Genomic DNA, 26,824 nt, shown 5'->3' on the forward strand with positions numbered 1-26,824 from the left:
AAACAGTTGGCCAACAATCTTTATTACTTAATAGGATTAATTACAAAGAATCATTTTAAAAATTTCCCATCCAAACTGAAAACTTCCCATCTAACTGTGTTATAACAAATGCAGTCAACTTGTTTGCACCTAAACATGCTGATTTTTTTTTTTATTGATGTTTTAATGGTTTCTAACATTGTGAACTTTTGGGTTGTACATTTTTGTTTGTCCATCACCACATATATGACTCCCTTCACCCCTTGTGCCCACCCCCCACCCCCCACCCCCCCACCCCCACTGCCCTGGTAACCACAGTCCAGTTTTCTCTGTCCATGTGTTGGTTTATATTCCACATATGAGTGAGATCATGCAATGTTTGTCTTTCTCTTTCTGGCTTATTTCACTTAACATAATACGCTCCAGGCCCATCCATGTTGTTGCAAATGGGACGATTTTGTCTTTTTTTATGGCTGAGTAGTATTCCATTGTATATATATACCACATTTTCTTAATCCAATCGTCAGTCGAGGGACACTTAGGTTGCTTCCACTTCTTGGCTATGGTGAATAATGCTGCAATGAACACAGGGGTGCATAAGCCTCTTTGGATTGTTGATTTCAGGTGCGTTGGATAGATTCCCAGTAGTGGGATGGCTGGATCATAGGGCATCTCTATTTTTAATTCTTTGAGGAATCTCCATACCGTTTTCCATAGAGGCTGCACCAATTTGCATTCCCACCAGCTGTGTATGAGGGTTCCTGTTTCTCCACATCCTCTCCAACATTTGTTGTTTTTTGTCTTGGTGATTATAGCCATTCTAACGGGCGTGAGGTGGTATCTTAGTGTTGTTTTGATTTGCATTTCCCTGATGATTAGTGATGTTGAGCATCTTTTCGTGTGCCTGTTGGCCATCTGTATATCTTCCTTGGAGAAGTGTCTGTTCATTTCCTCTGCCCATTTTTTGATCGAGTTGTTTGTTTTTTTGTTGTTCAATTGTGTGAGTTCTTTATATATTATGGAGATCAACCCCTTGTCAGATGTATGTTTTGCAAATATTCTCTCCCAGCTGGTTGGTTGTCTGTTCATCTTGATTCTGGTTTCATTTGTCTTATAAAAGCTCTTTAATCTGATAAAGTCCCACTTGTTTATTTTTTCTTTAGTTTCCCTAGTCTGGGTAGGCATGTCATCCGAAAAGATTCAAAAGGATGAATTTTGATGATCAATTACATGTGGAAAGTGAAGGGAGAATGGGAGTTTGAGGCTAAGAACTCCCCTCAGAATGGTGGCTTGGAGGATGCTATTTTTGGTAAGGATTTTGCATTTTATTCTAAGTGTAACAGAAGGCTTGTGAAGATATTTGATCTGGCTTACATTTTAAAAGAATCCCTCCAGCTGATATGTGCAGAAGGACTGGAGTGGAGCAAGAATGGAAGCAGAGAGCAGTCATTCAAGCAAAAGATTTTAATTTCCGTATCTTGGGCTAAAGTTTGAACAATGGAAGTGATAAGAAGTTATTGGATTCTGAACATGTGTTGGAGATAGATCCGATCAAAGTTGTTGATAGATTGAATTGGCTTGTGTGTGTACAAAAAAAAGAAAGGTGAGAGAAGAATGACTCTTGGGTTTTGACCTGCCCAACTTTGACCTGGGTAAAAGTAGAATAGGAAACATTGTGGAAGAAGCAGATTTGGGAGTTAGAGCAGTGGGGATCAATAGTTCTGGATTTTCTTAAGTCTGAGATGCCCTTTTAGACCTCCAAACTGAAATGTTGAAAGTCAAGTTCAGAAGCGAAGTTCAGATATAGAGATTTTAGAGTGATCAGTGTATATGAGGTTTTTAAAGTTGTTGGATGAGATGACTGTGCACTTCCCTAAACCTCTATGCAGTGAAACCCAGTGGTCAGCAGAGCCTATGCAGCATTTCCAGACAGCCAAGCATCAATAGACATTGGAGGAAATCTCCTACATGCAAGTTTAGAGACCAAAACAAATACATATGAAAGGAACAAACTCAGCAGAAGAAAATGGTGGTTTCTGTCCTCAAAGAGAAATGAGGAAACAACCAGGAAACAGAGTGGAGCACTCTAAGAAGCAATCCAAGGAGTGCTAGAAAATTACAAATGAGATAACTGGAATAAAGTTGGTATAAAGATTAAAAGATAAAGTAGGGAAAATCTCCCTGAAAGCAGGATGACAACAACAAAATAAATGAACAATTGGAGATAAATGTTACAAAAGTTAGAGGTTCAATCCAAGAGGTCCAATATCCAGATAATGGAGTTTCAGAAGAGAGAACAGAGAGAAAAAAAGGAAAATTACTGAAGAAATCATTTAAAAAACTTTTCCAGGGTGGTGATGTCACCAAGATGAAGAAGTAGGAGAACCCATCCTCTGTCCCTCCACAAAGATCAACAATTAGACAGCTATCCATGAACAAAAATAGCTCTGGGAAAGCTCAGAAGAAAGCTTCCACTTAAAAAGCTTCAGCAACACAGTGGAGCAAAAAACCTGAGAATAACCAAACAAAAAGGGTAGGAGGAATAGTTTTGTTTTGCCTGCATCATCCCATACCCCAGGCTGGCACTGCTCAGCATCAAGAAGGAATTCCCTGGCTTGAAAGAATTCCTCTCTCCAGGAAAAGAAGAGCAGGGTGAGCAACCAGTTATCTCAGCCCTTCAGGGCACTGGACAAAGGACCTGCTTCAGTTTCACCCTACCTAGAGACTGGCAAAGCTGAGACATATGGAGATAGCTAGGAACAAGGGAGAAGGGCAGGGGCTACTCGTATCACATATGCAGTGCGAGTGACCCTGGCGTCCAGTGGCCTGCTCTGAGTAGGATCCTAGCAGCCTTTGATGCTGAGGACCTCAACAACCCTTGAAGATACTGCAGACCCCTCAGCTTTCATCACTGAGAACCTCGTCATGGACCCCAACAGACTGCTTCACAGAGGACCCCAGCATCTTTCACCACTGAAGAAACCAATGGCCAGCACAACTGCCGCAGAACCCTTGCAGATTTTGCCATTAAGATTTCATGCCACCAGTAGTTGTGTTCACAGATGCCAGCTGCCTGAGTTCCCCTATTCCCTCCCTACCCCTTGCTAGAGCATGATATATGCTGCAGCAGCCAGCCCCAGCCTCTGCAGCTGTGTGCATATAAAATGCCAGCCTAGGCCCCCATCACTGACTCCCACTGCTGTGCACGTGCTCATGTCTAGCTCCTGCAGCTGTGCACCTGCACACTGCCAGCCTGACTCCTATCACTGACTTCCATTGCCATGCATGCATCCATGGTGAGCCCCTGTAACCACCGAGTGTACACTAATAGCCAAGGCCCCCACAGGTCTTTGTGGGCCTAGATATAGCCTTGACTCTTGCCACTGGCCTGCATCGCTGGGCTCACCTAAAGCTAGCCCCTACAGCTTTACACCTGCACACTGCCAGCCCAAATCCTATCCCACCCTCCGCTGCCATGCATGTGCTGATGGCTGGCCTTTACAGCCACGTGGATGCATGGCAACAGCCAAGGCCCCTGCAGTTGCTAGTGCATCTGCAGTTGGCATCAGCTATTCCTGCTGGTCCTGGCCCTTGCTATTACCTATTCGTCTGCAGCTTCGCATGCCACTATGCAGGCACCTGCAGCTGGCCCCTGCAGCTGAGCATGTATGTATCACCGGCTTTGGCCACCATTGCTGCTTGGCCTCGTCCCTAGCTGCTGGACCTGGAAGAACCACTGAGGACCTAACATCCCTTACAGGCACTGTGGAACATCCCTTACAGCCACTGTGGACCCAAGAATCATGTGGTTGTTGATGTTGTGGACCCCTGTGGCCTGAGTCGATGAGACACTATGCACCCCTGGGCCCACAGCTGCCACATACCCCACACTTGGCACCTCACACCACTAGATCTGAAGTCACAGCATGCTCTAGCATGTCCCCTCCCATAGCTGAAGGTCTTTCCTTACTGAAGTCAGTCCCTAAGGTCGGGAAAAGTGACTGCTCTTTAAATGCACAGACAACTATGCAAGACTACAGAGATCACAAAGAATCAGGGAAACATGACACCACCAAAGGAACACAGTAAACTTTCAGTAACTGACCCCAAGGAAATGGAGGTACATGAATTGCCTGACAGAGAATTCAAAATAATTGTTCTAAAGATGCTTGGAGAGCTACAAGAGAACACAGATAAGCAAGTGAACAAATCAGGGAAACAATACAAGAACAAAATGAGAAGTTCATAAAAAAGATAGGAAATATTGGGGCCAGCCCTGTGGCTTAGCGGTTAAGTGTGTGTGCTCCGCTACTGGCAGCCCAGGTCCGGATCCTGGGTGCGCACCGACGCACCACTTCTCCGGCCATGCTGAGGCTGCGTCCCACATATAGCAACTAGAAGGATGTGCAACTATGACATACAACTATCTACTGGGGCTTTGGGGAAAAATAAAAAGGAGGAAGATTGGCAATAGATGTTAGCTCAGGGCCGGTCTTCCTCAGCGAAAAGAGGAGGACTAGCATGGCTCTTAGCTCAGGGCTGATCTTCCTCACACACACAAAAAAAGATAGAAAATATAAAAAAGAACCAAACATAAATTTTGGAGCTGAAGAGTATAATAACTGCACTGAAGAATTCAGTAGAGAGTTTCAACATCAGACTGGACCAAGCAGAAGAAAGAATCACTGAACTTGAAGACAGATAAATTGAAATTATCCAGTCAAAGGAGCAAAAGAAAAAAGAATGAAAAAGAATGAAGAAAACTTATAGGACTTATGAGAAACCATTAAGAGAATCAATCTAAAAAAATAAAAAATAAAAAGGGAATCAATCTACATATTATTGGAGTACCAGAAGGAGAAGAGTGGGAGAAAGGGACAGAAAGCTTATTTAGAGTATAATGACTGAGAACTTCCCAAATCTGGGGAAAGATTTGAACATCGAACTTCATGAAGCACATAGGTCCCCAAACAATTTCAACCCAAAGAGATCATCTCCAAGACATTATAATAAAACTGTCAAAAATAAAAGACAGAGTGGAATCTTGAAATCAGGAAGAGAAAAGAATCTTGTCACTTACAAGGGAATCCCCATAAGGCTATGAGCATATTTCTCAGCAGAAACCTTGCAGGCCAGGAAAGAGTGGGATGATATAGTCAAAGTGCTGAAAGAAAAATCCTGCCTACCAAGAACACTTTACCCAACAAAGTTGTTCTTCAGAAATGAAGGAGATAGAAACACTTTTCCAGACAGACAAAAACTGAGGGAGTTCGTCACTACCAGACCTGCCTTACAGGAAATGCTGAAAGTTCTTCAAGCTGAAATGAAAAGATGCTAATTAGTAACAGGAAAACATGTGAAAATATAAAACACAGTGGTAAAGATAAGTATATAGTCACATTCAGAATACTTCAATGTTGTAATATGGTGGTATGTAACTCTAGTATAAAGGGTTAAAAGACAGAGGAATTAAAAATAACTATAACTACAAAAAAATAACTATAGCTATAATAATTTGTTAATGAGATAAAATAATATAAAAACAATATGAAAAGATATAAATTGTGACATCAAAAGCATAAAGGAGGGGGTGAGTAAAGGGGTAAAGATTTTGTGTGGGATCAAAGTTAAGTGTAATCTGCTTAAAATAGACTATTATATCTGTAAGATGTTTTATGTAAGCCTTATGTAGCCAGAAAGCAAAAACCTACAGTAGATACACAGAAGATAAAGAAAAGGGAATCAAAGCATACCACTATGGAAAATCATAAATTTACAATGAAAGATAGCAAGAAAGGAGGAAAGTAACTGCAAAAAGAGCCAGAAAACAATTTAAAAATGGCAATAGAAGTCTTTACCTGTCAATAATCACTTTAAATCTAAATGGATTAAATTCTCAATCAAAAGATATGGGATCATTGAATGGATTAAAAAAAAAAAAAAACATGATCCAAGAATGTGCTACCTACAACAGGCTCAGTTTAGCTTTGAGGACACACACAGGCTGAAAGTGAAGGGACAAAGAAAGAAATTGCGTGCAAATGGAAACTAAAAGGTGGCAGTGGTAGCTATTTTTATATCAGACAAAATACACTTTAAGTCAAAAACTGTAAGAAGAGACAATAAGGTGATTATATAATGATAAAGGGGTCAATTCATCAAGAGCATATAACAACTGTAAATATATATGCACCCAACTTCAAAGCACCTAAATGTATAAAGCAAATATTAACATAACAGAAGAGAGAAGTAGACAGCAATACAATAATTGTAGGGGACTTCAGACCCCACTTTCAACAATGGGTAGATCATCCCAACAGAAAATCAATGAGGACACATTGGACTTGAACTACACTTAGTACCAAATGGACCTAACAGACGTATACAGAATATTCCATTCAACAGCAGCAGGATATACATTCTTAAGTGCACACAGAACAATCTCCAAGATAGATTGCCACAAAACAAGTCTTAACAAATTTAAGAAGATTGAAATCATATGAAATATTTTTTCTGACCATGTGATTTGAAACTAGAAATCAGTAATAGGAAGAAAACTGGAAAATTCATAAATATGTGGAAATTAAGCAACACGCCTGAACAACCAATAGGTCAAATAAGACATGAAAAGGAAAATCAAAACAATTCTTGAGACAAAAAAAAATGGAACGCAAAATACTAAAACTTATGAGAGGCAGCAAAAGCATTTCTAAGGAGAGTTTATAGTGATAAATACCTACACTAAGAAAAAAGAAAGATCTCAAATAACCAAACTTTTTACCTCAAAGAACTAGATAAAGAACAAAGTAAGCCCAGAGTTTGCTAAGGGAAGGAGATAACAAAGATCAAAGCAAAAATAAATTAAATAGAGAATAGAAAACAATGAAAATGATCAACAAAACTAAGAGTTGTTTTTTTGAAAAGAAACAAAATTAACAAACCTTTAGCTAGACTTACCAAGAAAAAAGGAGGACTCAAATAAATAAAATTGTAAATGAAAGTGGAGATATTACAACTTATAAAACAGAAATACAAATGATCATAAGAGACTACTATGAACAATTATATGTCAACATATTGAACAACTTAGATAGAAACATACAACCTACCAAGACTAAATCATGAAGAAATAGAAAAACTGAACAGACCAATAACAAATAAGGAGATTGAATCAGTAACCAAAAACTTCTCAACAAAGAAAAGCCGAGGACCGGAGAGCTTCAAGGGTGAATACTATCAAACATTTAAGAAACATGAATGCCAGTCCTTCTCAAACATTTTCAAAAAATTGAAGAGGAAGGAACCCTCCCAAAATTTTACAAGGCCAGCATTACCCTGACACCAAAGCCAGATAAGGATACTACAAGAAAAAAACACTACAGGCCAATATCCCTGATCAATATAGATTGATAGCAAAAATTCTCAACAAGATTCTAGCAAACCAAACTCAGTGGCACATTAAAAGGATCATACACTGTGATCAAGTGAGATTTATTCCTGGGATGCAATGATGGTTCAACGTATGCAAATCAATAAGTGTGATACACCTCATCAGTGGAATGAAAGAAATCATATAATCATCTCAAGAGATGCAGAAAAGGCATTTGACAAAATTCAAAATTCTTTCAGGATAAAAACCTGCAAGAAAATGGTCATAGAAAAAACACACCTCGACAAGGTAAAGGCTTTATATGACAAGCCCACAGCCAACATCACACCCGACAGTGAAAGGTTGAAAGCTTTTCTTCTAAGATCAAGAACAAGACAAAGGTGCTCGCTGTCACCGTTTCTATTCAACATAGTACAGAAAGTCCTAACCACAGCAGTTAGGCAAGAAAAAGAAAGAAAAGGCATCCAGATTGGAAATGGAGAAGTCAAATTGTTTCTGTTTGCAGATGACATGATCTTATGTATAGAAAATTCTAAAGACTCCACCAAAAAACTGTTAGAACTAATAAATTCAGCAAAGTTTCAGGATACAAAATCAACATACAAAAATCAATTGCAAAAATCAGAATACACTAACAATGAACTATTTGAAAAAGAAATAAAGAAAACAATCCCATTTACAATAGCATCAAAAACAATAAAATACTTAGGAATAAATTTAACCAAGGAAGTGAAAGATCTATACACTGCAAACTATAAGACATTGATGAAAGAAATTAAAGATGACACAAATAAATGGAAAGATACCCTGTGTTCATGAATTGGAAAAGTTAATATTGTTAAAATGTCCATACTACCCAAAGTCATCTATAGAATTCAGTGCAATCCCTATCAAAATTCCAATGGCATTTTCCACAGAAATAGGAAAAATGATCCTAAAATTTGTATGGAACCACAGTAGGCCCCGAATAACCAAGACAATTTTGAGAAAGAACAAAGCTGGAGGCATCACACTTTCTGATTTCAAACTATATTACTACTCTATAGTAATGAAAACAATGTGGTATTGGCATAAAAACAGACACATAGACCAATGAAACAGAATCAAGACCCCAGAAATAAACCCACACATATATGATCAACTAATATTTGACGAGGAAGCCAATAAAATATTCAATGGGGAAAGGATCGTCTCTTCAATAAGTGTTGGAAAAACTGAATATTCACATGTAGAAGAATGAAATTGTACCCCTATCTTATACCACTCACAAAAAAAGGACTCTAAATGCATTAAGGACTTAAGTGTTAGACCTGAAACCATAAATCTCCTAGAAGAAAACATAGGGGGAAAGCTGCTTGACATTGGTGTTGGCGGTGATTTTTTGGATATGACACCAAAAGCGCAAGCAACAAAAACAAAAGTCAATAAGTGGGACTACATCAAACAAAAAAGTATCTGTGTAGCAAAAGAAACAGCAAAATAGAAAGTCAACCTACAGAATAGGAGAAAATATTTGCAAACCATGTATCTGATAAAGAGTTAATATCCAAAATATGTAAGGAACTCCTAAAACTTGATAGCAAAAACCCAAATAATATGATTTTTGAAGTGGGCAAAAGATCTTACTTTCTTCCAAAGACGACGTAGGAATACATGAAAAGATGTTCAGTGTCACTAATCATCAGGGAAATGCAAATCAAAACCACAGGGAGATATTACCCTCACACCTGTTAGAATGCCTATCATCAAAAGGACAAGAGATAAATGCTGGTAAGAATGTGGAAAAAAGAGAATTTTTCTGCACTGTTGGTGGGAATGTAAATTTGTACAGCCACAATGGAAAACAGTATGGAGGTTCCTCAAAAACTCAAAAATAGAACTACTATATGATCCAGAAATCCTACTTCTGGGCATATATCCAAAAGAATTGAAATCGGGATCTCAAAGAGATAGTTGCACTTCTGTGTTCATTGCAGTATTCACAATAGCCAAGACATAGAAACAACGTAAGTGTTCATCAGTAAGTGAATGGATAAAGAAAATGTGGTGTATATATACAATGGAATATGATTTAGCCATAATAAAGAAGGAAATGCTGCCATTTGCAACCACTTTGATAAAACTTGAGAGAGTTATGCTAAATGAAATAAATCAGATAGAGAATGATAAATACTTTATGATCTCACTTATGTGTGGAATCTGAAAAAGCTGAACTCATAGAAACAGAGAGTAGATTGGTGGTTGCCAGGGGCTGGGGAGTGAGGAAAATGAGGAGATGTTGGTTAAAGGGTACAAGCTTCCAGGTATGAGAGAATTAAGTTCTGGGGATTTAATGTACAGCATGGTGACCGTAGTTAACAATGGTATATTGTATTCTTGAAAGTTGCTAAAAGATCTCTTAGATCTTAAATGTTCTCACAATAAAAACAACAACGTAATTATGTTAGATGAAGGTTTTATTAACTAACTTGAGTGTGGTACTCATTTCGCAATATATATGTATATCAAATCATCATATTGTACACCTTAAACTTGTACAATATTATATGTCAATTATATCTCAATAAAGCTAGGGGGGAAATAAAACTTTCCCAGAATATAGATATGAGTTACCAGATTGAACGGGCCCAACAAGTATTTAGCACTTAATTGTGCAATTTCAGCTCACTAAAGCTGAAAGCTTCCAGAGGGAAAAATAGATCACCTACTAAGGATTTGTTCTAAGAGTGGCACTTGTCTTCCTAATAGCAACATTTAAAACTAGAAAATAATGAAACATTGCCTTTAAAATTCTGAGAGAAAATTCAACTTAGAATTCTATGTTTGCTTAGCCACATTATCAGTCAAGTGGGAAAGTATCCTAAAGAAAATTTCAGTCACTCAAAGTCTCAGAAAAAAAAAATTTCTCTCTTTAACTCCTTTTCAGGAAATTACTGAAGAATAAATTATTTCTTTAAAATGAAGGAGTAAACCAATAGATGCTATTATGTGCCCAGGAAAGGGATTATGACTCAAATGAGAGGTGCAAAGAATACCAATGTTAACATCAGAGGGAAATCCCAGGATGACAGTTGTGCAATAGGCCTACAGAGTAACTGGTCCAGATTAAAGCAGAAGGGCAGCCAGGAGGGATATCTCCAGGAGAAAAACCACTTCATAGTGTATCTGGTAGTTGTTATCATATGGAGAATGTTATTGAAAGGTATTTTATAGAGCTGTTGGAAGGCATAGGAAAAGACCCTATAATTTAAATGAAACTATCTCCAGTATGAAAGCAGAAAGTAGTAAAAGAAAGGAAATGTAATTGAAGTACACTACTTGGCTCAGCAGTGAATAATATTTAAAAGTTACAATAGTAATATAAACAAGTTTTAACCAAAACTTGTGAGATGTTAGGAAGATAGATGAAGGGAAATGGATGTAAGCAAATGTGAAAGTCCTCAACTGCCAGAATAAGAAGCCAATAGATAAATCTAAAATTGGATAAAAAGCAATATAAATATGACGTTTAGAAATATTTAATAAATTCTAGAAAACACAGTAAAGAGTTGAAGGTACTTATCTGTAGGGAACAGGACAGGATGAACAGAGGACTAATAATTTTATTGCAAGCCTTTTAGGTCTATTTAACTTTTAAAACTATATGCTAATATTACTTTTAATAAATTAAAATGTTAATTTTAACAGATTTATCAAAAAGGCGTAAAGTTCAAGTCTCATGTTATTTTATGCTGATTTTTCTTTTTATCCCATGTATTTGCTTTTAGGTAGAAAGAATTACATATGACGAAGAAAAACTGATGTTGCCAGTCCCATAAATTCATGAAACCACTTATTTTCATGTTGAATTGCATATAGTAAATGTTTTCGTTAAATGTTAAATTTATCAACAAAGTTCAAAGGAGTAACCTTTTAAAATCTTTTGTATTTACATTTAAATCTATTACTAGAGATTACAAAGACTCAATATGAAACTTTCTGATTATAATAATACTCCTTGCCACACATTTTATAAGAAAACTTTTATAAATAGGATTATACCTTAAATTTGCATTTAGAACATTTTGTATTTCATTAAAAAAAAAAACAAGCCTCTCCCCAAATGTTGGGTAATAATTGATAAAAATCTCTTTAAATACAGAAATGGATTTCCTATTCTATATGACAAGAACTAAAGGAATCGCCTAATGCTCCTCAATTCTTACTTCTGCATAACAACAAGTCTAACACTTTCAACAATAGAGATTTGGTGCTGCCCAAATTAGAAAGCATTTCAAAGTCCAACAACAAAGTATTTGTGTTAATCTTAATTAGCCATGCCTCTTTGGGAAATGTAGACACTTGAGGATTACACGATATGAGAGCTTCTAAATTGTGGGAAGATCTAACAGAATATTCACATTATAACCTCCTGCCTCATTGTTATCCTTCCACAACTAGCATGTGTCAGGAACTGTGTTAGTCTGTTATCTTCTAGTGCTGATTAATATTTTTAATAGATCAATGTTTATACTTCCATTTCCAGATTTTAATCAATTGATTAGATTGTTTACTAACAATCAGGCATCATTTCATTGGTGATCCTGACTAGATATGTCTTATTTTTCCTTGGAAGACCCACAATACCTAACACAATTCCCGACATAATATAGCAGGCAATTAATTGTGTTATTCAATTGAATAGAATGTCTAAGCTGCACAGTTTTTTTTCCATATTGGTAGACTTTTGTAGACTAAATGGAACAGAGACTTCAAAGGGCTGAAAACTTCTTTACAGGGGAAAATTTGGCAGAGGCGGTAACGTAGTCCATGCATTTCTTAATTAATTTATATTTTTGATGTACGTTGCTAGGCATTTAGGATATAAAGATAATTAAGACAAGTGCTTTGCTCCCTGGGAGGGCAAAGTCTAGAGTTGGATAGCAAACATGGAAAGATAATACATTATAGCCCTAATACGGGTAATGATGGCTCTGAAGAGGGAAGTATCAGCTGGCCAGCTGCAGGCTGCCTGACAACAGGGTAGTGGTTTTTCTTTACAGTGCCATGAAAGAAAGTCCAAAATGCCAGTTTTGATGCCTTTCTCTGGCCACCCATGTGGTGGTTTGCTTTCAGACTAGGTTGAAAAGTTCTCCCCAAGTTAAATGCTTCTGAAGTCTAGAATGACATTTATTATTGTCAACAGGGATGTTTTACACTGAAATTAACTGTAAACTCCTATTTATAGTTATAATTGAATATTTATGTTTATGATTGGTAGTCATTTTTAAGAATTAGTCAGTAAATCCACTGGAGGAAGAAATGACTTAGTGCAACCCCTGAATGTAAAATAAAACAATGGAATGCATTTTAGGCCGCAACTTTCCCAGTGGGATGTGGGTCGTTAAACCATAGAAAGCTTGACTTTTTTCTGAAAGACTGAATTTTTAAAAGCTTTTTCGTAGCCTGTTTTATATATGGAGTTTGTTTTGTACATATACATTCTATGTGATGATTTCCCCAGCTGGTGGAGGCCTGTTTTTATTATATTTAATATCTATCATGGGAACATATAGTCCCATGAATGAACATTAATAGTCAATAATAATTAACTAATATAGCTAATAAAGCACATGAATATTTAATAATTAGCAAATATAGCTAGCGAGATGCATTTAAATTAATATTTAATTGTACTTCAGTTTTATTTAGGGTTAAATGTATTTGGAAAAAGAATGAAACCATTCTACTCAGCAGCCGGTCTTCTTACCCCAGTGATGTGGAACAGTTCACCAAATGAGTGCTGTCTCACACTTCTAGGACGCAAAAGCGAGCAGGATAGAAACTCTCATTGTTGAGTTTACCAAGACCAGGGACTGAGTGTTTGTGAACCTACCATTCTTCCTGGCCAGGGTTTACTTCTAAATGTGACTGACTTTTCTTTAGTAACTAATTATAAAGAAGAATACCAATAATAAGAAGAATAGTAATTATAGATAACAGTTATCAGCCATTTACAATATGATAGATACTAAGGTGGGTTAATCTGCACAAAACCCTTTGAAGTTGAGTTCAGCATAAAATGTTATCCTCACTTTACAGATGAAGAAACACAAGTGTGAGTCAAGATTTAAAACCATGTGTCCTGACTTCTGCACTTAGGTCCCTAACTACTGTGTCGTGGTGCTTCCCATTATGTAATTTGAGCCTCGCTATAACCCTGTGAGGAAGACAATGAAAGCTTTTATCTCAAGTTTACAGTTGAGGAAAATGTCTCTTGGAGAGAGTAAGCAATTTGTCTGAAGTTTCACAACCCATTTGCATGTAGCTGGGATTGGAATTTGCTTCTTATAACTTCAGCCAGCAGCACAGGAACAGCATGGAGAGATGTTTGGGAGGAAGCCCCTTTTGGTTAAAAGCTACACCTCCTCCTCTTTCAGAGAGCCTGAAGAAGCTGGATCACGCAGCTGAGGACGTGGTACAGTGTGTGGAGAAGACAGTGCCAAAGCAGAAATCCAGTAGCAAGCACCCACTTGTCACTTGGCTGGTACTCTGAGCTGGAGAGGCTTGAGTTTGAACCCAGACTTTGCTGCCTTCTTGCTGTGTGACCTTTTGCAAATCATTTCCTTACCCTAGGCCTTAGTTGTCTCCTTCAAGTACAAATAACTTTTGCCTCATAAGGTTATCAGAATTAAATGAGATCATATATATAAAAGACATAGTAGAATACCTAACATATAGAAGGTACTTAATACAAGCTAGTTTCCTTCCCAGTTGAGTGAATTTTTGTTTCTTTCTTTCCATAGCATTTATCTAGCCGGCAGAGTGTACAGCAAAGTACATCCCAGGTAAGCAGCTTAACCAGGCCTCCCAGTCTTTTCCCTCAACTCTTTCTTGTAAGAGATCACAACATAGAGATGCACCAGGAAATGACAGACGCTACTGACTTCTTGATTGTTTGGTGCCTTTCACCTAAGGAGCCCTGACCTCCAAGCAGATTTGGCCAGTCTCCACTCCTCTGTGCAAATTTACATAAGCATAATTGAAAGAAAGTAGACTGAGAGACTGAAATGAACCAGTCTGGAATAAAATAAAAATGTCATATAGAATGGTAACTAATTACCATCTGAGAGTGTAAATCAAGTGCATCAGGGTCCAAGAATTGACTTTGAAAATGGTTCCCTGGAGAATTTAGATGTTTGTGACGTGGTGGAGATTTTGAGTTCAATTGTAAGTTGGAATTACTGTTCCCATATCTCCTTCACTCTGTTTACTTCTCCCAGCTGCATATTTTCCCACCTCAAACCAAGCATATTGATGCAGCACCCCCTACTAGCAGAGAAAACACCTTCAGTCTCTCTCTTAAATGATCCCCTTCGGCAATATGAGGAGTTAGTCATTTAGTTTTCATTTTATTTATGATCAATGTAATGAATAACAGAAGTCACTGTTTTTTGTCTTCCTTATTAGGTAGATACAGTGCGCCCACGTCATGGGGAAACCTGTCGGATGCCAGTGCCACATCACTTCTTCCTCAGTCTGAAGAGTTTCACCTACAATACCATTGGGGAAGATACTGATGTCTTCTTTTCCTTATATGATATGAGAGAAGGCAAGCAGATCAGGTAAAAGTTACTAGATTTTCTCGTGAGGTCGAGACTGCATTAGGATGGTATGGCCTGGGTCATAGGCATCTCTGGCCTTCAGAGAAGACAGATGCACAGAGGAGGTAAAACAAGATAAAATGACCTCCTCTTATTTAACTGGGAGTTTTGCCTCAAATCCCAGTGTACCCTGAAGGCACATGTGGCCTCTTTTTTATTCTATGCCTATTTCCACATGGAAGCTCAAATCTCAGTCTTGGCTATCATCACCCCAGGGAGAGAAAAGGATGCGTCTATTCAGTGCCAGAGAAAACACATAGGAGAAACATAGAACAAAGCAAATCCAGAAAAGAGGGCGAATTCTAGAATGCAGGAAGCCCTGGGCTCTGCTTTGCTGCATGTGGGAGAGAGGGTTCACAGGGAAATAGGCTAATGGTGTCCTGTCTGAGGGCAGTCCCAGCCCTCAGTGCCTTTCCAGCCCTGTGAAGGGGAGAGCACCTTCTGAGCAGAAGGGAAGGTTGGCCTGACTCCATCGTTCATCTTTGCCTTGGGTAGGAGGAGGGGCTGCAGAAAAGGACTGACGTGTCTTGGCAGAGCAGTGAGGCCCTTAAGCATGAGCACCTGCAACAGTGCTTTTCCCCTTGAAAGGTAGGAAGGAATCAAGGAGACACTCTAGGCTTCTCTTCCTCTAGAGGCCAGCAAGGCTCTGATGGGGTGAGATGACCTTTGTAGCCAACTTGGAATTTTTAGAGAGTCCAAACATTTCTGTGTCATCGTCTTCTAGGTGGGGCAGAGAGAAAATAAATCTTGGGATACTTTTATATTGCTTGGTAACTTCCTGTGTTAAGAGTGCTTTATGGGGTTTTTTCTTTTGTTTTTTTACTTAAAATTTGAAAATAACTGTGAAACAATTGTTCACTTTTCCACTTGCATGTTTCATGTGGGAAAATTAAAAAAGGAAGTTATAACAGAGTACAGAAGAAAAGCAGTTAGTGTGCATGCTCCACAGTGCCTCTGATCTTGACCACTCCCTCAAAAAAAAAAAAATTAAAGCACTATGCTTCGTTTTGGCATAGAAATAAAATGATACACTCATTGATGAGGGCATGTGGGTTTTCCTTGTCACCAATGGCTCCCAGTATGTGCTTCTAGGAAAGCTGTGGTAGAGAAGCTGGTAGTGGTGGTGGTGGCAGCTACAGCTGCTACACACAGGCAAGACTACAGGCCAGGGCTGTGTGGATGTAGATTCTGGCTGCTCTTGTTTCTCTATTATACCAAAGGTTTGTAAACTTTATTAATTATTTTGTGTGTGGAAGAATCCTTTCTTCAAGCTAAATTTTATGAGAAAGTCCAGTGTCTGAAACAGATAAAATAGAACTACTCCACCAATGAAGGGAAAGGGGAAATAACAGGAATCTCACTGTCCTCTTGCCCAGCCAGTACCCTGTGGAACCCTTGAAAGTCCTTGGTTTGCAGTTTGAAAACCAGAGCACACTACTTTGTCATTCTTGAGTGCCAGGGACTGTGTCTTCTCTCTCCGTGATCCCAGCACTTCACACAGTGCCTGTACCCAGTACATGCTTTATCGGGCTTATTGCACAGAGAAGATCCCAACCCAGCAGAGACATCCCACTGCTCTGTTTGTAATCCGTGCAGGATCATCAGTGCACCAGTTGATTTATCATTGGATTTACTGTTTATAACTTAGCCTTAATAAACGATGAAACATTTTAAAAGAGGAAATGTAAAAAAAAAAATTTTGTAGAGTTGCTGGAAATGTGTAGGTCATTTAAAAATCCCTGGATATTAGAGAGCTGTACCTCCTCCCCATTCACATAATAAAAATATAAGGTCTCTAGTTGAAAATATTATCCACTTTCTTTAAAGAGTGAAGTAATAAGCAGAATTTTAGATCTGGGTTTAATCAATCAATATTCTTTCTTCTTTCTATTAGGGTTTGTGTAGTTGTATAAGCTCTCAAAAATTTTAGGTCATTGAGCTGGTATTACCAGATAATTATGCTTTCATTATGATTAAGTATTAAATTGGTCTTATATTACTTTCTTGAAGCAGTTGTCAGATGTCACGAAAAGTTAGGGATGTATTTCATCAGGTACACAGAGCATTGATACAGAGCAATCAGTTTAATTGTTTCTTCCCCTCAAGAGAACTCCTTGAGTGACTGTCTTTCCAATCAAATATTGCTAGTCTAGTCTCGAATAAAATGGTGCTAATCTAGTGTTCAGTATTACCAGGACACGCTCACCTCTATGCCAAAGAATACATCTGAGCAGGGGGAGCAGGCTAAAGAGAAGACCTGATATTCCTCCACTTCGTCTCGTTGCTGATTCCACAGGCAAACCTAGAGGAGCTTAAGGTGAATGACAAATTGCAAACCTACATAGTACATTCTTACACATGTTGACTGATGAGTGAGTATTAGACTATCTGCAGGAGGGAAGAAGCAGCAGCTGGCAGGGCCTTGGTAGCTCTGATTTTTGTGACATTTCATCATTCTGAACAGAATCATAAACATTTAGCCTTGAAATCTAAATCTCTGGTTAAGACCTCTCCCATGAGCTTCAGGTCCTCATTTCCTTTTTCCTACCAGACATCTACCTTTGGATGTCCCCCAGCCATTTCTACCTCAGTGTGTCTAAACTGAATTCATTTTCTTTCTTCACACACATACTTCCTCCTGTGCTCCTTAAATCAAGTGAAAGACATTGTCATTTGCTCAGAGATCCATGTCAGAAACTTAGGAGTCGTCTTAGGCTCCTCCCTCTCTATCTCCTTCTCTTCTCAATTAATTATTGTATTCTGTCAACTTCTATCTTCTAAGTATTAATCAAATCACTGCCCCCATTCCATCCCCACTGTCACTCCAGATCCTTCACATTTCTTCCCAAACATAGACTCCCTGAATCTACTGTCTTTCTACCCTGAGTTATTCTCCACACTACCACTATACTTCTCTTTTAAAAATGCGAACTGGGGGCTGGCCCGGTGGCGAAGCGGTTAAGCGCGCGCGCTCTGCTGCTGGTGGCCCGGGTTCGGATCCCGGGCGCAAACCGACACACCGCTTGTCAGGCCATGCTGTGGCGGCATCCCATATACGGTGGAGGAAGATAGGCACGGATGTTAGCTCCGGGCCAGTCTTTCTCAGCAAAAAGAGGAGGATTGGCATGGCTGTTAGCTCAGGGCTGATCTTCCTCACACACACACACAAAAAATCAAACTGTTCATGTCAGCTCCCACTTAACCTAAAGCCCTTGTTACTTAGCGTGGCATAAAAGGCCCAGCATGATATAATTCTTCCTATTTCTCTAACTTTATTTCATGGATCCTGTTTTACTCCTGATGACTTATTTGGCTTTCCCTAAACATGCCTTGCTCTTTCGTGCCTCCCTACCCTTGTTGGCTTGGTAAACGCCTGTCTATTCTCTAAAACTTAACTTTATGGGGGTGGGCACAAGGGGTGGAGGGAGGCACTTATATGGTGACTGACAAACAATAATGTACAACAAAAATTTCACAATAAAAAAAAAAACTCAACTATATGAAACCTTCCTCAATATTTATGTAGGATCAGGCCCTGGGATTTCATTGTTCCCATGATGACACCCTGTACCTAGCTTTATCTCATTACTAGATTTTATGTTGTAACTGTACACATGCGTATAGACTTCGCCCCCTGGAACGGGAGCTTCCTTGTGTGTTTTTTGGTACTACTTTATCCATAGTGCTAAGCACAGGACTTTGGATATTGGAGCATTAAATAAATATTTATTGAGTGAATGAATGAATAAGTGCATCTATCAAATAAGTACCAATCAATCACCTGGGAATCAAGAAATTTTCATTTAATTCAACAGTTTAGCAAGCGTTTACTGAGGGTTTCTTGTTTGTGGGCCCCTGCAATAACTGGTAGGGATTTAGAGGTTAAAAAGAAATGTCCCTGGCCCTGAGGAGGCCTGAACAGGGCATTATAAGATTCCTAAGATGTGAAACATGTTTTTCCTGATTTTAAGTATCAGACAAACTGAGTGGAAAAGTAAGATGGGCAGGTGTCTTATTGACATGTGGCAAGACTTTAAGCACAATAAGAAATCAGAGAAAAACAAAAAATACAACCTATTCAGATAGAAACTTTTATAGAGTTTTTTTAAGCTAAAAAAAGGGAGTTCTGTCCAAATCCTGGTGGTTTTATATATTTTTTCGAATCAGTTACATTTCAGACTTTGCTTTATATTTAGGATTAAATTGTATAGTTTGGGAAAGAAATACAGTCAGTTTTGCAATGTAATATACTGAGAGAGATGGCTTTTCCTGTCGTGGTGAGCTGGATCAGTTGTCAGCAGGGTTTTGAATTCACTATTCAAAGAAATATTTTAAAAAAGGAAAAAGGAGTCAGGGAAGAAGAGGATCATTGAGAGACTGAGAAGCCGAAAAGGGCTCTTGAAGAAAATAAAAGTAGTTGAATTAAAGAGTATCCAGGATTCAGAATAGGGTCTTAATTTATTTGTTCAGCAAATATTTATTAGTGTCTACCAGATATTGGGTTAGATGCTAGGGATAGTGAGCAAGAGACATATCTGCTTGTCTTCTTGGAGCTTACAATCTAGTAGAGAGACCAACTCTCTCTAGTAGAGAGATTATTAAATACATGATCACATTAATAAGTGCATAGTTTAAAAATTGTGATAAGTGCTATAAAGGAAAATCATGCAGGGTGCTATGAAATCTCATGTAGAGTGGAGTGAGGGGAAGCTCTCATGGCTTCCAAGCCAAGGCTTCAAATATGAGTAAGCAAAAAGAGTGGATAATGTGATCTAGGCAGAAGAAGGTCTAGATGCAGAGACAAATTTGGTACATTCAAAGAACTGAGAGGTGGTCAGTGTTGGAATGTAGTAAGTGAGAGAAGGAAAGGATATCACAAGAGGCAGTTGAAGAGCTGGTCAGGGACCAGATTATGCAAGGCCTTACAGCCATGGAAGGATTTTGGATTTTATTGTAAGTTCAAGAAGAGAGGATAATCAAGCATGAAAAGTAACAGGCAAAAGCGTGAGTCAGAAACAATAAAGACATCAATGTATGTGTGCAGGAGATTAGAAGAAGCTGTTAGAGCTAGGAAAACGTTTCTGTTGACAGTAAACTCCAGGTCTTCAACCTATTTCTTACCCATCTTTGACTACTCACAACCCCTTGAACAAAGAGAGAGCTCAGTAAATATCCAATGAGAAAAAAAGTGCTAGAGACAAGATTAAATAGGTCTAGGATAGCCCTGAAAACCCTGTATACTAATTTAGACTTGATGCATTAGATAGCCCTTATGAATCCTTGAGCACAGGAATAACATGTTGAAGGTGGTTGAGTTTATCACAGTGGCTAAATATATAGGTTAAACTGGAAAGTAGATGAGATGAGTTAGAAGCTGTTGCAGACATGAAGTGATAAGGCCCCAGGATAAGGGGGCTAGTAGTAAGATTAGAGAAGAAAGAGTACCTTGTTCTATGAGATATCATCCCAGCCTCATCACCTCTATAACCTAATTTCCTATCATTCCACCCTTGATCACTCTACAATGGCCTCCTTGCTATTCCCTGAAAACATAACACGTGTTCCTACTTTAGGGCATTTTTTCCCCCTGCTGTTTCCTGGATATCCTTATGATGCTTACATTCTCATCTTCTTCAGATTTTTACTCAAATATCACCCTCTCAGGCTTTTCCTGGCCACCCTGTCTAGAATTGAAACCATCATTACCACCAGCTCCCACATACACATACATGTTCTCAATGTCCCTTCCTTGCTTTATATTTTTCCTTAGCACTTAATACCATCTAGCATACTAAATAGTTTACATATTTATCTTTTTCATTGTCTGTGTCCCACCACTGGACTGTAATCACCATGAGAATAGAGACTTTTCTAATCTCATTCACCAGCAAATCCCCTGACCCTAGGAGAATTGGCATGTGGTAGGTACTCAGTAGTTATTTGTTGAATGGATGAGTAGTCTACTAAATTAGCAACAAACTTAGTTATTTTTTATTTTTTATTTTTCTTGTGAGGAAGATCAGCCCAGAGCTAACATGCGATGCCAATCCTCCTCTTTTTGCCAAGGAAGATTGGCCCTGGGCTAACATCATTGCCCATCTTCCTCTACTTTATATGGGATGCCACCACAGCATGGCTTGACAAGCGGTGCGTCGGTGCCCGCCCGGGATCCAAACCCTGGGCCACTGCAGCAGAGCGTGCACGCTTGACTGCTGCGCCATCGGGCCAGCCCCCCAAACTTAGTTATTCCTCTTATCCTTTTTTCTCTCTCTTTTTGAAACATATAACTGAATGGTTTTTTACCTTAGAAACAAGGAGAGTGGTGCTATAATTATTGAAGCCAGCCGAGTGAAAGAAATAATGAGTTCTGTTTTGGCTATGTTGAGTTTGAAGTGATAGCTAAACAACCCACAGGCCATGTGGTGGAGGCATCTGGGATGCAGGTGAGATGTCACAGATGAAGATGAGAATTTTCATGGGATAGTTCTTGCGTGCAGAAACAAAGCTATCTGAAAAAGTGAGAACATGTAAAAAAGAGCAAAGGCTAAAATATAGGGAATATTTCAGTCATTAAGAAAACATTTTGTATACCTAACATGCACAGTGTGCTGCCAGGTAATTTGGAATTCTTTAAGGTTGGGGAAGAAGTACCAGTAAAGGAGAAGAAACAATTGAACAAAGCTGGAGGCATCACACTTCTTGATTTCAAAATATAATACAAAGCTACAGTAATCAAAACAGTATGGTATGGGAATAAAAAAAGGACATAATGACCATTGCAACAGAATAGAAATCCCAGAAATAAACCCATGCATATACAGTCAACTGATCTTTGACAAGGGCACCAGTAATATACAATGGGGAAAGGATAGTCTCTTCAATAAATGGTGTTGGGAAAACCAGATATCCACATGTAAAAGAATGAAATTTTACCCTTCCATTGTATGCAAAAAATCAACTCAGAATGGATTAAAGACATAATGTATAAGACCTGAAACTGTAAAACTCCTAGAAGAAAACATAGGGAAAAAGCTTATTGACATTGGCCTTGGCAATTATTTTTTGGATCTGACACCAAAAACACAACAAAAGCAAAAATAGACAAGTGGGATTACATCAAACTAAAAAACTTCATTCTACCCAGCAAAGGAAACAACAAAATGAAAAGGCAACCTACAAAATGGGAGAAAATATCTGCAAACCATATATCTGATAAAGGGTTAGTATCCAAAATGTATAAGAAACTCCTACAACTCAATAGCAATAAAAAAACCTGATTAAAGACGGGCAAAGGAAATGAATAGATGTTTCTCTGAAGAAGACGTATACATGGCCAACAGGTCTATGCAAAGGTACTCAACATCACTAATCAACAGGGAAATGTAAATCAAAACCACAATGATATATCACCTCACAATTGCTAGGATGGCTATCAAAAACAAAAAATAAAAAGATAAGTGTTGGGGAGGATGTAGAGAAAAAGGAACCCTTGTACACTGTTGGTGATGTAAATTAGTGCAGCCACTATGGAAAACAGTACGGAGGTTCCTCAAAAAATAGAAAATAGAAGTACCATATGATCCAGCAATCCCATTTCTGGGTGTATCCAGAGGAATTGAAATCAGGTTCTCAAAGAGATAGCTGTACTCTCATGTTCATTGCTGCATTATTCACAGAAGCCAAGACATGGAAGCAACCTAAATGTAGATCAGTGGATGAATGGATAAAGAAAATGTGGTGTATACATACAATGGAATATTGTTCAGCGTTAAAAAAAGAAAGACATCCTGCCATTTACAACAACATGGATGAACTTGGAGGACATTATGCTTCGTGAAATAAGCCATACATAGAAAGCCAAATACTTCATGATACCACTTACATGAGTAATCTAAAATAGTCAAACTCATAGAGTAGAGGGTAAAATGGTGGTTTTCAGAGCCTGGGGGGAGGGGAAAATGGTGAGGTATTAGTTAAAGGGTACAAAATTTCACTTATACAAGATGAATAAGTTTCTAGAGATCTGTACAGCATAATGCATACAGGTAACAATACTGTACTGTATACTGAAAAATTTGCTAAGAAGGTAAATGTTATGTTGTGTTCTTATTTCACTATAAATAAATAACAATAGCAATAATAATAAATTGGGCAGGACGAAACTTGGAGGTGATGGATATGTTTATGGCATAGGTTGTGGTGATGGTTTCACAGGGGTATACTTTAAACTCATCTGGTTGTGTAAATTAAATATGTACAGCTTTTTGTATGTCAATCGTACCTCAATAAAGTGATTTTAAAAAAAAGGAAATGTGGGGAGATGTGAATTTTCCTGCCAGGTGTTACACCCCATAACAATGCAAGACTTACTAAAACGTATATGTATTTTCTATGTAATGACATAACCAGTATGACAAATATGCAGATTTGTCTCACTTATGCTCTGAAACAGGATTTTCTAAGATAATCATTGATCTCATTACAGGCAAATAAAATCGTCTTTCTTTCGGAGAAAAAAAAACAGAGAAGGAATTACCTTACTCTCCTTTTTATTTTTTCAATGGCATTTATCACCTTCTACATTCTACATAATTTAATAATTGTGTTTATTGTTTTTTTGTCTGTTTCTTCATTTTGTCTCTTCAGTTATGGGCTCCTCCTGGGCAGGGATGTATTTATTTTGTTCACTGAGGTACCCAAATGCCTGGAACAGTGCTTGCCACCTATTAAGTGCTAAATAAATATTTGTTGAATAAATGAGTATAACTGTCCAGAATGTAGCAAAGAGATATGAGGAGATGAAAAATATGAAAGAAGTATTAAGGAACATGAGAATAGAATGATAAAGGGTAATAAACATGTAATTAGAATCACAGAAAAAGAGAAAAGAATGGAGAAGATGTTCTCCAAGAGACAATGGCTAATAATTTTTCATCACTGATGAAAGACATGAAGACACAAATATAAGGCCGCTTATTTGCTTTGTTTTCACAAGATTCTTCCTCTGGAGCAATGCACTCTTTGACAATTGTCAGAGGATGGAGAAGCCAACGTTGCTAAGTAGAACTTGTCCTCATAGCCACCAACTCACTCTTTGGTAATCGTGAATTTACAACATCCAAGTTGGGCCAAAATGCTTTGTTCTTAACAAACATAGTATAAGTTGGGAAAAGACATGAAGCCCACTGCTGGTTTATGGTGTCTTGATTGAAGACGGTTTCACCACCAAAAACAAAAAGAAGATTTTTGATTTCTTAAGCATTCTTGCACATAGATACAATTAAAATATAAATTTAAAAAATAAAAGTATTCACAGAAGAAACCTTTAGATTCCCTAACCTAACTTACAGTCAGATGTGACCTTAAATGAGGTCAAGGACTGCCGTTGACATCAAATTGCTTTTATGGAAAAGCCATGGTACAGCTGTTCCTTTAGTTGCTTCTAAATACTGGCCTTTGTGGGCACCTGTTGAAACATTGCCTGAGAGTTTGTCAGTAGATAGCTGCCTTTCTGTGCCCCTCAGTTTTGCTGAGCACCTCTTCCATGTTTACACTCCAATTGTCAACAAACCAGATCATTGGCAAGCAACCTCCTTGCCCCCAAATGAAGAAAAATGAATATTGTTTTCAGCTTAGGATGCTAGAAAAAGAAAAACAAAGTTAACCTAAAGAAAGCAAAAGGAAGAAAATAATATAATAATAGAACTTAAAGAAGTAAACAATAGGATCAATAAAATAAAAACCAACTCTCTGAAAAAAAGAAACTTAAAAAAATAGACATACCAGTAGCAAGAATAATCAAGAAAAAATACATAAAGTATAAATATTAAAAATTATATGTAACACTTTTTTAAATTGAGGTAAGGTTCACATAACATAAAATTAACCATTTAAAAGTGAACAGTTGAGGGGCTGGCCTGGTAGCACAAGCGGTTGGGTGCACGAGCTCCGCTGCAGCTGCCCGGGATTCACAGGTTCAGATCCCAGGCATGCACCGACGCACTGCTTGTCGAAGCCATGCTGTGGCAGTGTCCCATATAAAGTAGAGGAAGATGGGCAGGGATGTTGGCCCAGGGCCAGTCTTCCTCAGCAAAAAGAGGAGGATTGGCAGATGTTAGCTCAGGGCCCATCTTCTTGACAAAAAAAAAAAAAAAGCAAAACAAAAACCAAACAAACAAAAAAAAAGTGAACAGTTGAGTGGCATTTACTGCATTCACAGTGAACCACATTCACCATCTCTGTCTAGTTCCAAAATATTTTCATCAACCCAAAAGGAAGCCCTGAACCTGATAAACAGTTGCTCCTCATCTCCCCACTCCGCTCTACTCCCAGTACCTGGCAGCCACCAGTCTGCATTCCATCTCTATGGATTTATCTGTTCTAGATATGTCACATAAATGGAATCATACAATATGTGACCTTTTATGTCTGGATTCTTTCACTTATCATAATGATTTTAAGGTTCATTCATGTTGTAGCATGCATCAGTACTTCATTTCTTTATATGACTGAATAATATTCCATCGTATGGATATGCCACAATTTGTGTATCCATTCACTCATTGATGGACAGTTGTGCTGTTTTACATTTTGAATATAATGAGTAGTGCTACTGTGGACATGTGTTTATATGTATTTGTTTGAGTCCGTGTCTTTTATTCTTTTAGGTATATATCTAGGAGTGGAACTGCTAGGTCATATAGTAATTCTGTGTTTAACTTTTGATTAAGTGCCAAACTGTTTCCCACAGTGGCTGAGCCATTTTACATTCCTACCAGCAATGTACAAGGGTTCCAATTTCTCCACATCTTCATCAACACTTGCTGTTTTCTTTTTTTATTCTAGTTATCCTACTGGATATGAATTAGTACCTCACTGTGGTTTGATTTGCATTTTCATGATGACTAATGCTTGAGCATCTTTTCATGTGTTTGTTAATCATTTGTATATCTTCCTTGGAAAAATGTGTATTCAAGTCCTTGGACCATTTTTAATTGGATTATCTCTTTGTCTTTTTGTTGAGTTCTAAGAGTTCTTTATATTTTCTGAATACTAGACCCTTATCAGATACGTGATTTGCAAATATTTTCTCCCATTCTGTATCTTTTACTTACTTGATAATGTCCTTCGATGCACAACAGTTTTTAATTTTCATAAAGTCCAATGTATCTATTTTTTTCTGTTATTGCGTGTGCTTTTGGTGTCATGGAACACATTTTTAAATTTGTGTACCTATACTATGAACAATTTGATACCAAAAATCTTGTGCTCATATGTATAAGAATGTTATTTTTGTAATAGCAGATATCTTAAGGCAGGCTGAATGTCCATAAGTAGTAAGAGTAATGACTAAATAATAGTGTAATGTTTGAAAAGATTGAGGTGAAAAGAAGTGAGAGAGGGACTAAATTAGTTTTCTATTGTTGCATAACAAATTACCAGCAAATTTAATGGATTAAAAAATTACCCATTTTTTAGTTCACAGTTCTGTAGGTTAGAAGTCTGCCAAGGCTTGACTGGGTTCTCTGCTCAGGGTATCACAAGGCTGAAGTCAAAGTTTCAGCTGGGCTGCATTCTAGTCTGAAAGCTCTAGGGGAAAATTTGCTTCCAAGCTCATTGGTTTTTGTTGGCAGGATCAGTCTCTTACATTTATAAGACTGAGGTTCCCATTTCTTTGCTGGCTGTCAGCTGGGAGCCTCTCTCAGCTTCTGAAGGCTGCCTGCTTTCCTTGCTAGGTAGCCCCCTCCGTCTTCAGGTTAGCAACAGTGCAGTGAATCCTTCTCATGCTTGTAATCTCTGACTTTCTTTTCTG

General features: G+C 38.1%; 1 protein-coding gene across 1 annotated transcript in view; it reads left to right on the forward strand.

The window, feature by feature from the left end:
- Window positions 1–26,824, forward strand: part of DOCK3 (dedicator of cytokinesis 3) — a 460,033-nt gene that overhangs the window by 235,828 nt on the left and 197,381 nt on the right. The window contains exons 8-9 of the mRNA XM_058559633.1: window positions 14,155–14,196; window positions 14,819–14,973. Of these exons, the coding sequence (XP_058415616.1) occupies window positions 14,155–14,196; window positions 14,819–14,973 (197 nt within the window). The remainder of the gene's footprint in view (window positions 1–14,154; window positions 14,197–14,818; window positions 14,974–26,824) is intronic.

Source organism: Diceros bicornis, chromosome 2, assembly GCF_020826845.1.
Source record: "Diceros bicornis minor isolate mBicDic1 chromosome 2, mDicBic1.mat.cur, whole genome shotgun sequence".
Classification (NCBI taxonomy): Eukaryota; Metazoa; Chordata; class Mammalia; order Perissodactyla; family Rhinocerotidae; genus Diceros; species Diceros bicornis.